The 11,084-nt window shown below is 50.9% G+C and overlaps 1 protein-coding gene across 1 annotated transcript; it reads right to left on the bottom strand.

The window, feature by feature from the left end:
- Window positions 1–2,162: 2,162 nt before the first annotated feature.
- NEIL2 (nei like DNA glycosylase 2) lies at window positions 2,163–4,704 on the bottom strand. The gene is made up of 4 exons (XM_035563706.1): window positions 4,567–4,704; window positions 3,944–4,260; window positions 2,808–3,004; window positions 2,163–2,479 (listed from the first exon to the last, which is right to left on the bottom strand). Exons 1-4 carry the CDS (start codon window positions 4,702–4,704, stop codon window positions 2,163–2,165), a joined length of 969 nt encoding a protein of 322 aa, XP_035419599.1.
- Between the last annotated feature and the right edge of the window lie 6,380 nt (window positions 4,705–11,084).

Genomic DNA, 11,084 nt, shown 5'->3' with positions numbered 1-11,084 from the left:
GCTGAGGGGGCGGGCCCCTCGAGCCGCCTCTCCGCCAATCAGCCCGCTCGCCCCATGGCTCGGCAGGCAGGCGGGAGCGGCTATTGGTCGGCTGCTCGTCGCACCAGAGGGGCGCCGGCCAATAGGAGGGCGGCGCGGCTGGGGTGACAGCCGGCGGCGGGCGCTGAGTGGACAGCGGGCGCCGCGGGCACTCGCGTGGTGCCGGGAGCGCTGAGAGGGGAGAGGGAGGAGCCAAGATGGCGGCCGGCCTCCTCTCAGCGCCCGCGGGGCTCAGTTGCCGGCTGCCCTTGGGGGAGAGCTTGCTCCTAGCTCCCACTTGAACCCTAGGAGCATTAGAATTGGAGAAGACCTCCCAGACTACCTCGTCCAGCCATCCCCTGACACCAGTATCACCCATTAAGCCATGTCCCCAAGCACCACATCCAACCTTAAGTTCCCCCTTTCACCACTATCTCCACTAAACCATGTCCCTAAGCACCCTATCCAACCATGAACTCCCCCTTCCACCACCACCATCACCCACTAGACCCTGTACCTGAGCACCCCATCCAGCCCTCCACCATCACCCACTAGACCCTGTACCTGAGCACCCCATCCAGCCCTTCCTTAAACACACCCAGGGGCTGTGACTCCACCACACCTTCCTGGGCAACCCATTCCAATGCCATGACACAATTTCACCTCAAAATTTTTATTTAAAAAGGGCACCCAAACCACCATACTTCATTTTCAGGCCTCCTCTTTCACTAAGAAAGTGTCTCCCTCTGACAAATAGCCTCTCAGGCCTGGGCACAAGCTGAAAAACAGCTTGCAGGGCACACTCGGAAGTGATATTAACCACCCCTTTTGTTACCAAAACCCCATAAGTTCAGCAGCCCCATCACCCACAACCACTCAAGGGCATTGCAGTTCACAGGGGAGAGGCCATGAAACTCCTCTGGGAAGGAGCCTGCTATTGAGGCCTTGAACTCCAGCATTCCCAGGTGATTCACAATCCACCTTTAGATCCATGAGATGTTTTCCTGCTGAGACACCCGTACAGCTGAGCCAAGCTGCTGGTGCCATCCTCTAACAGGGCAGCAAGAGATTCTGGAGTCCTCCCACTTGTGCTTATACCTCATGTTTTAACCAAGAAACCATCAAAAGAGACACAATGAACTTCAGCTGAACATCACCAGTTCTGCTAATTCAGTTTTTATTTTTCACTCAGAAGTCAACAATCCATTGTTAAATTAAAGCCAAACTCAGGGAGAGAGAACTGCAACACCTTCTGCCCTACTGCATGGAGAGAGACAGCTCTGACAAGCTAGGAACGGTATCATATTTCCAAATCTTTCTGCTTTCAAGCTACCTTGAAGATAATGAGTTTTATGCAGTCCCCATCACAAACATTGTTAGATACCCCCACATTGGTCAGGCTTGTGATCCTAGTTGTAGCTGGGGACCTTACTGAGTCCCTCTCTTTGGAACCACCCCGGTACTTTGTTAAAGCTGATTTTTTTTGACATCAAGACCTGGATTTGGCAGAGTTTGCCAGAAAACAGCCTGTGGGGGCAGATGCTCTGGGAGGCAGAGCTGAGCTACACACCAAGCACTGCTGAGGTTTTCATCCCTTGGAAGGAGGCAGCTGTTCTCACAAGAGCTGACAGAGGAACAAACACTCATTTTTTAACCACACCTAAATCACAGCCCTAAATCACAGCCCAACACACACGTAACACTGCTATAAACATAAGTAGGATTATCTAACACTGAACCAATCAAGCTGTGTAGACAGCCAGACCTACTCCTTTAACTCAACTCCATCTGAAGTCACTTTATTTGTACCAGGGTCAAGGATAAGAGTCTCAGTGACAGTAGTCACCTGCTCAGCACCCTAAGCTTCCCATTCGCTGAAGCACAGACAGAGACAAAGACACCTCAGAACTGGTCAAACTTTTTACACTGTTTTGTCACCAAAAAAAATGCAACCACTTTCTCCTTTTTGCATCCAGAGGCATGCAAAAGTGGCTTCTGTCACCTCCACTGAGTACTTCAACTCCGCCTGCTCCTTGTCCCTAACAAACAGCCTCAACAACACCAAAGAAACCATGAAGCCCATCTCAGGAGACCTTTCAGGAACACCTAGACACCTTCCAGGAATCGAGGAACATAAAACCAGGTCACTCAGTGACTGGGGTAGGCTCCCCGACCCCTGACAGCACTGCAGGCTGGCACCGAGGACACCACCATGTGAGTCTCTTATATCCACTAGAGGGTCCAAAGGTTCCCTTCATCACCGCATGCCCAAGGGGACACTGCTCCTTGTGGTAGATCTGAAGGTGCAACCCTTCACCACGCAGCTTGCTCTGTAGCCAGTCTGAGCTGAATTGAATGGCACAGTCAAGCAGATGCTCGAGATCTGAAGGCGCCAAGAGAGATCCTCGTGTTAATGGATGGATCTTTGCCAGGTACAGGATCTCATTTTTAATTATGTTCCCTGCAAAGGGTCGGAAATAAGGCAACCGTAAGGATATTTCTTATCAAGATGATGCAGACCAACAGCTTCCAGTCACTGTGACTTCTGCCTGGAAGATCACATCCAGCAATGCCATTCCCCGTATCAGAGACGGCATACAACAAGCAGACTTATAGCTGGGAATTAACCAGAGGACAAGTCCCTTCCCACTACCCATCGAGCAGATCTTCCTTTCTTTCACAAGTACAAGCCACCCACACTAAGACATTTCACTCAGCTCACAGGGTACACCCAAGTATACAAAACCTTTCCTCCCTTTCTTGCTCTGCCACTAAGCCCTGGAACTCACCCAGCCCTGAGAAATATCTCTGGTCCAAGAGGGTGTAGCAGACAGGGTTGGGTGCACGGAGGGCATCCAGCGCCTGGCCACGGTGGAACTCAGCAGAGAGGATGTCAGACGCAGGATCAGCCACTGGAGACGAGCACCACTGCATTCGGCAGTTGTAGAAAACAAGGAAGCCTCCACTCTCAAAATGCAGAACCAGTCTGGGAGAAGCAGAGAAGTTAGAGTCTCTACCATAAACATCCCTAAACCATCTGTTATATTCTGGTCTGGCTGAAGAGATTTGCACAAAATAGAGCAGAGAGGCAGCAGCTTACAGTTAAAAAAAACATACTCAAAGATTAGGAAGGGTCTGCACATAACTTAAGTTTGGGGAAAAACAGACTGAACACATCATTAGGCATCAGCCCATGGAACACAAATGCCCATGAATTCCCATGAGAGCCAGGGAAACCTCTTGGAGTACCAGTACCCCAGGGCTCCAAGGTCACCAGCTATAGTTTGGGCTCCAATAGAGGTATTTTGACTGCTGTATCTAATAGCATCACTACAGCCAGTTGTTTCAGCTACCCCAGATGTTCATCCAAAGCTTTTTTAGACATAACTGGGAGAAACTGGCATTTGGGGGGTACGATTCACTTTAGCAACCTAAAAGTTGTCTTTGAATAAAAGTCTTAACTGAACTGACACTGCGATCCCCAGGCTGGCAGGCAACATGAAGCCCACAAGTGCCATCACTTAGATCTCTGATGAGATGAAACAAAGGAGATAAAACAGCAGAAAAAGGAAAGCATTGGAGAGGCCGTGGCTGGATGGAGGAGGCAGAAGGCAGCAGAGAGCAGGACACCGAACACTTCTCACTACAGGTAGGAGAACAATACTAAAACAAGGCATGTCCAAGGCAAACCATACCCAACTGATATTGCTGACAGGCTTCCATGACACCTACAGAACATGAATCCCCAAACAGCAACCTACTATGGGGTCCCTGGCTGAACACACCCCACACCTATTTAAAGACATAGTTTTAAGATTAAGAGGAAGAAAACAAGAGGACAGGACTTTTAAAAGTACCCCCCGCACACAAATTTAGTCTGAAACAGAAGACTGCCTCCCCAGAACAACAGAAGAACACCAAGTACCTGGGCACGGGGTCCTTCCAGTCTCCCCTCTTATTGACCTGGTTTGCTCTTGAGAACTCGTTTGCCCGAACACTGCCGAACAAGCCGAAGTGGAAGCGCAGCCAGCTGCCCGGACCCCCTGCTGCACCTGGGGCATCAGGTCTGGAGCACTGGAGCTCCTGCAGCTCCTCTTCCTTGGGATGTGTCTGTGGAGCACAGACCTGGGCAGGAGAACTTGTCCCACTAGCAGCTTCTCCTTGCGACACTGGCTCTTCCGTGCTTGGTCCTAAGGCACGGCCAGCTGCCACAAAGGCCAGGAATAAATTCTTCCCATGAACCTGAAGGAAAGGAAGGTGGGATGGACTGAGGATCTGAGTAGCCTCCAAGTGTTTCCATACAAAGGGCCGTTATCTACAGCTTCTTCTAAGCAGAAGGCACATCACCCAACCCTTCACAGGATTCATTTGCATCTGAACCAGCCCTGGCAGAGCTCAGATCATCCCTTCTTCATCTACATGAAGCACAAAGCATCTAGATACTGCTCCCATGTGCAGGCCTCTCAGAGGCTCCTGGCAGGCCAAAGGGCAGTGGCTTCCCTCCAGGGCCCACCATGGACTGATATGGTCACCTTCAGCACAGCTTACCTGGGAGTCCTGGAGCCTCAGGGCATTCAGGTCATTCACATTTATCTTCCTGGTGCTTCCCCCCACCTTGGCCACCACCTGCCCCACAAAACGGGAGGCCAGCAGCTGGAACTTCCTCACCGAGGGGCCCTCTGGCATCCTGGCCAGCTGGTGGAGGAATGGCAGGACCTCCAAACACTGGGGACCCTAGAGCTGAGGGAAAATTTCCAGCTCAGAAACACGATTAACAGTCAGAGGCTGAGCTCACATCCCCAGGAAGAGCTCACCACAAACCCCTCACACCTATTTTCCTCCTCAAGCCCCTTTGGCAGTGTCCATGGAGAGAGACAGGCCCCTTCCAGGACCAGGGAGGTGAGGAACCCCCATCCTTGGGGAATTTCACAATCTAGGTCCACTGGGCCCTGGGCAACCTGTTCTAACACTAGTTAGAAACTCACTTCAAGCAGTAAGTCGATGTGCAGATTGTCAGAAGCCTTTTTCCACCCCAGGTTTTCCAGGAGTCAAGAAGGCCTTAGACTGCTTAGCATCTCTCCTCACGAGAGAAGCTCACTGACCTCCAGCCACTGCTTCAGTCCCAGCACAAAGCAGGAACACAACCTTACACAGATGTTCCCAAAACAAAGCCAGTTGAGGCTGTGGCACCCATCCTTTTGCTGATAAGGGCACAGAGGCAAGCACAGCTCCCTGATCACCAGGGGAGTTAGCGCATCCCCTTGCTTTATCAGCTACTTGTCCCTCCATCACAGCACAGAGCAGGTTAGGGAGCAGGTGCACTCTATTAACAGAGCCTGGGATCAGAGCCGAGACAAGGCAACACCATCCCACAGCATCCTGTTCCTCCCTGGAGGAAGCCACGCCAGAACAACATGGTTATTCCCAGCACAAGACCCCCACCACACGGTGCTGGCAGTTCTGAGGACTTCTGCCAGGACTGAGAGTACAAGAAACTCGAGGACACAGAAAGCAAGGCTTGGCTGCCATCCCACAGTGCCAATTCCCCCTGCAGACCAATCCCAGAGGCTCTGCTTCAAACCCCACAGCACCCAGAGAAAGGCTCTGAGCTACTTGGCACCACTCTGAGATTGGTTTTCACATCAAGCATGCGCATGGGCGCCCACCAGCAGAGGCATCTGGGCTGGCTCTGACACAGCTGCTCCCAAATGCTGATCCCACAGGGCCGGGCAAGGCAGCGTGGCTATAAAAGCCTTCATGTGCTACAACGAACACAAGCCCTTTTGGAAAAGCTCCAAGAGGAAAATGCGTCAGAGAACATTACCTGGATCTGGTACCTTTCATTTAAGGCCTTAACTGGTCACACAAACTGGAGAGCTTTTGCAGCAGTAAAAACCTGAGCTTTATCCCTGCATCTCCTAGGGCGGGAGGTAATTATTCGCAGGCTGGCTCCAGTTACACCCATTTAGCTCCGTGTTGTGTTCTGTAGGCTAAAGCCAGTACCAGGTCAAGAGTCACCCAGGAGGTGACAGATCCCCAGGATCAGCTGCTGGCCCTGGACACCACTCAGTCAAGTGGCCTGCCCACACCCCAGGTCCTTTTGGTCCTCCTCCCAGTTATGTAGGCACAGGATTTGCGCAAGGCAGCACAAAATGAGCCTCAGAGCAGCTCATGGCCAGAGCTGAGAGCTGCAAATCACCTGCAGAGCTCCACAGCTGTGATGCCACTGCCATGTTCTCCTACAAACATTCCTCCACACAAACAAGAAGAGTGGTGGCACCTCCTGGGTGAGCAAGGGACACGCACTGGGAAGAACAACCCATATCCCACCACAGCTTCATGGTGCTACAGGGGTTTTGATGCATATGGGCCTGACTTTCCACATGCAATTATAGGGGCACAGCTCTGCTCGACCCACCACCTTCCATCTTCTCACCGTATGAAACCATCATCTCCCCAGTTTGCTCCAAACCCATGCACTGAAAAGCCCATGCCCCTCTACAAGGAGCCCCTGTAGCCACACACCAGCCAAGACCCCACAGGATGGGGGCCTTTGCTTTTGCCTCCCGCCAGCTCCACACTGCCTTCTCCCACCCCCCAGAATTGTATCCGATTCTCACTTCTCTCCAAAACAACCCAGAGCTCCCCCCCACCCCCCCCATTCTCCCAGGGGCAGCAGAAGGAACCGTATTATAGCACACTCCTAGGGATGGGGTTCATCCAATGCCTTCGCACACACAGCACAGCCCCCCCAAAACAAGCACCCATTGCACATCCCCTATCCCAAAATCCTACAGCCAGCCCCCCCCCCCCCCCCCAACTACTGCCCTTCCCAGGGGCTGACCAGTCCCCTCCCTTCTCCCCCTACCCCATTGCCTGCTTCTACTACCCCCCAACCACCTCCCACAGCCCAAACCAGCATCACCACCTCCTTTCCAGCCTTCACAGCCCAACTTCTTCCACTCACATGCTTTAATGGAGAAAATAAGACCCTTCCCCTCCAAAAAAATCAGCAGGGGAGCTCCCTAATTGGCTGGCCTGGGAGAAATGGGTGAGGTTTCAAGTGCTGGCCCCACCCAGCCCACCAGCTGCCCAAGGGACTGGATGAACTGGGAAGGAGCCTGGACACCCCATGGCTGGGGGGATTGCGTGAGGGTTGTGAGCGCAGCCTTTGGTGGAAAAGTGATTTTGGCTTATGGGGGGCAGCTGGGAGCTCAGCTGGGAACAGTCAGGCTGAATCAGCAGAACAACTGTCAGTGAAAAGAGCAAAAAAGGTAAATTATGAGGGTATGAAAGTGTCTGGAGGAGCTTATCCTCTCTCCTCTGTGCTAGTGGAATTACCTGCAGGTTGGAAAACATGTTGGGTGCTTTCCCCCCCTGTGCATTAAAATAATCTTTGCTTCTTCAGGTGCACCAAATACAAGAATATTTACCCCCAGCCTTCCACAGGAAGCCCCCCAGGATAGTCAGAGTCAGGCAGCTGCCTTCTGGTTTTATTGTCATTATTTTATTTCCATTAGTTCTAAAGGTGTAGAAGTTACGTGGATCGGTAGCCATACTACTTCTTAATATATATTTTTTTACATCTTTAAATAATTACAGCTTGTTCAGTTGGTTGGTTTCCCTCTCCCCCTTACAAATAAGTGTCTGTTTCCACGGGACCTTCCCAGCTGACCTGGGAAGCTTCAAACTTTATACATGGAGGAAAAATAAAAGGCAAAACAAGACACCACCCCTGGCATAGTCACAGCTTCAGAGTTACACTGAGAGTCATTGATCGGTTTGAAAGCTCTTTTACAATATTCCTGAGCTCCTCCTGATTGGAGAGGGTCCAATCATCCCGTACGATTGCAAAGTGGAATACGGATCTCTTCTGATCGATTTACGCAACAAGATCTGACGTGATTCTAGATATTGCACTTTCACAACTCGGAAAGACATTTAGAGGTGGTGAGTGACCTTTCCACCCCTCTCGCTCCCCACCCTGGTTCTCATCTGCCCATCTCGCTCCGGTGAGCACCGAGCCGCATGAAGAGGGCTTGGCACAATCCCACCTTGTGCTACAAACCCTTAGGCATCAAAATTCCCGTGTGCCATTAATGATGAGCTCTGAGGGAACAACTTCCACAAATAGGTTTATATAAATGCTTAAGTGTTTTGCAGGACTGGGCCTTTCGCTCTTGAGGACAGGGATGGTTTTCAGTTCTGTTTGTGTAGGACCCATCCTGGTGTCACAGAAGGGTTGAGGTTGGAAGGGACCTCTGGAAGTCATCTGGTCCAACCCCCTGCTCATGGTCCTCAGCAGGACCTCCAGCCACGCCGCAATGGAACAAATAACAGCAATAATTGTCTTGTCGTATTGCCTCTGCTAATTGTATCTAATTTCATTAGCAAAGCAGGCTCTGAATGCCTCCCCCATCACTTGAAGGAAAGCAGAGCTCAGATGTAACCCTGAAATTTGTAAGTCGCCCCTCTGACTAGAACGAGCTGAATCTCCTGGTGGTTTCCTTCCCTCATCCTGTGCGAATCCCTTCACAGGTCACCTCTGGTGCTTGTCGTCCTGTGGTGACAATCCCAGGCGCATCTGAAACATCAGCTGCTGGTGGTGTAAAGGAGCCTCACCTTTTGAAAGCAGACATCTTGTTATCTAGGTCCATGTAAATGCTCTTCGCTGTGTTTCAACATCCATTTTTTAAGGCTTTGTGGGAAGCGGAGAGGCAGTCAACCAAATTGTGCCATGGTCATTTAGATAACCTAAAGGGACATGAGCCAGAGGACTACCAGGCTTATGTCTTGCAGGGTTTTTCCATCTTGCTTTGCAGGCAGACTCCTCTGTGGCACCTAGGAGTGTGGTTTAAGGGCAGGAGAGAATTTCAGCCAGGGAATTCGGCTTTGAGGGCAGTAGGAGGAGCACAGTGACGGGGCAAAGCAGGCAAAGCCCTCGGGAGCATCAGCATGGAGAGAAACGCTGCGTGTGTTTGGTCTGCGCCTTAGATCCTCTCCAGGAGGCCACCTGCTTCCCTCCTCCTCGGGCTGTGCAGGGTGGTTTTAGGTATCTCAGGTGTGTGCGTTGCCAAGAGGCATCTCTGGGGTGCTTCGGTGTCACAGAGAAGAATTCACAGCAAGACCCCAAGAGACCTCAACTGCCAGGTGCAAAGGAATATAGGGCAAGGAGCAGGCTGGCTAAAGACCTGCATGCCCGGGGAGACAGACCTTAATGTTTTCACCCCAAATTCATATTTGTTAGGTGCTATTTCTGGCCTCTCTGCAGGCTACTGGCCTCAGCAGAATCACAGATTTTCAGGGTAACATTTTATTCATGTTTCACTGAATGCCTGTAGTTAACACACTAACGAGGTTAGACCCTACATTAGCTCCATGGGTCAGAGTGCAAACTCTGGGGGCATCTTGTGGGGGATGGAAAAAGTTCCCAGTTTGTCGGCTTCATTCCCATGAGCTAGTGAAGGGCACTTCTTGTCAACGGAAGGACCACACTTCGTATGGGGATGCTCACAGAGGAGCCTGAAGGTGCAAACGGCATCCAGCCATCCCTGTGGCATCGCTGCGTCCTCCTCCAGGGAGTGCAAAGGCTCTGTCACCCCTCCAAACCCCTGCAAATCTGAGCAACTACAGGGATTGTGGAGGGGCCCAGCTCTCTGCTGTGACTCCATTCCCAGTCTCTGTCGTGACCAGTCCAGTTGAATCCTTCTCCTTAAAGAAGATTTTCAACCATCAGGAGGAAATTGGAGAGTTCAAACAAATACAAGTCATGCTTTTGCTTCAACCGTGTATGTGGCTTTCCTCTTTGCCAAGCCCTGTATCTTGGTACTTGGTCGGAAACACTCCTTGAGGGAATGGTAAAGAGTGAAAGCCAGAGGATGGCACCTTACACCCTTCAGCACATTTCGGGAGGATACACGATCCCTCATCCGGGTAGCACTTGGCCGTTCCATAGTCAAGTTGAGGATGCAGGGAGGAAAGAGAAGAGCTCGGAAGGCGAGAAGAAGAGTGACGGAGTTTGGGAGTGGACAAAAACAAGAGTGGAGAATCTCGTAGGATGTGGTCTCCCAGAAGTTCTCTGCCTGTTCAGGCAGAGCTCTCCCTCCTTGGAAATGCCAGTGAAAACATCCTGGCCAGCATCTGGTGAAGCACTTAGACGGCACAGGGGAGCTGTGGTGTGTGCAGTGCTGGATTTTGTTCAGCACTTGCTGGAGGAAGAGCAGCCAGGGCTACGTTACATAGAATTGATCCCTTTGGGACAAGGGAATGAGTCAGCGACCTCTCAGCATCTCTCCCAGCTCCATTTTCTATGATTCCCCGGTTGCTGAGAGCCTTACGGGTAAGCAAAACCATGAGTTTAACACTTGTGTATGAATGGAGTTAGGCTCCTCTTGCAGGCAAGCAAGTCCATGCATGTGCTTGGTAAAGAAGATGGCTCCTGCCTGCGTCCATTAAAGGCTGAAGGGTTTTCTTGTTGTGAAAGGTGAAATCCTTAAGGGTTGGACACGGAAAATGGTCACGAGCCTGCTGTTAGGGGCAAAGTGGGCACTCACAGTACAACAACAGATAAATGACAATAGGACTTCATCAATGACATCAAAAACAACAGAGAAGTATGCAAAATAATTAAATTAACTGTCTGAAAAGTGACAGCACAGCAGCGTTAAAGAGCAACTTTCACTTGCTGTGCTCTACAATACTCTCTAAGCCTGGCCTGTAGCTATTTGTAAGGAAAAGCCCAACACTTTCCTCCAGGATTCGATGACCAACGTGGGTCTCCTCTACCCACTTCCAGAAGGTTTCTCCTTCCAAAATCCCCCTTTGATTTCAGACAGACCTTCTCCAGGCTCTGACAACAACCTTTTGGAAACACATGATATTGTAATGATAAATAGGAAAGGAGTTACTATTAAATACGGACATTCATCAGGTTTCCAGACCATCTAGGAGAATGAAGGTAATGCTCTAGGTACATGAGCTGAGGATGAGGAGGGGGGCCTCTTTTTCCTCTGCCCTAGATCATATCAAATCCACTAAAGACACCACAGCATGTCTCCTGCAGTCTG

Source organism: Cygnus atratus, chromosome 3 (genome assembly GCF_013377495.2).
Source record: "Cygnus atratus isolate AKBS03 ecotype Queensland, Australia chromosome 3, CAtr_DNAZoo_HiC_assembly, whole genome shotgun sequence".
Lineage (NCBI taxonomy): Eukaryota > Metazoa > Chordata > Aves > Anseriformes > Anatidae > Cygnus > Cygnus atratus.
This window is presented reverse-complemented; position numbering and strand designations above follow the sequence as displayed.

Bases quoted from the DNA above. Each gene is read 5' to 3' on its own strand.
- NEIL2 (XM_035563706.1), bottom strand. From the start codon at position 4,704: ATGCCAGAGGGCCCCTCGGTGAGGAAGTTCCAGCTGCTGGCCTCCCGT. The intron at 4,261-4,566 runs GTAAGCTGTGCT...CCTTTCCTTCAG, and splicing joins TGAGGCTCCAGGACTCCCAG to GTTCATGGGAAGAATTTATT. The intron at 3,005-3,943 runs GTACTTGGTGTT...TGCTTCTCCCAG, and splicing joins TGGAAGGACCCCGTGCCCAG to ACTGGTTCTGCATTTTGAGA.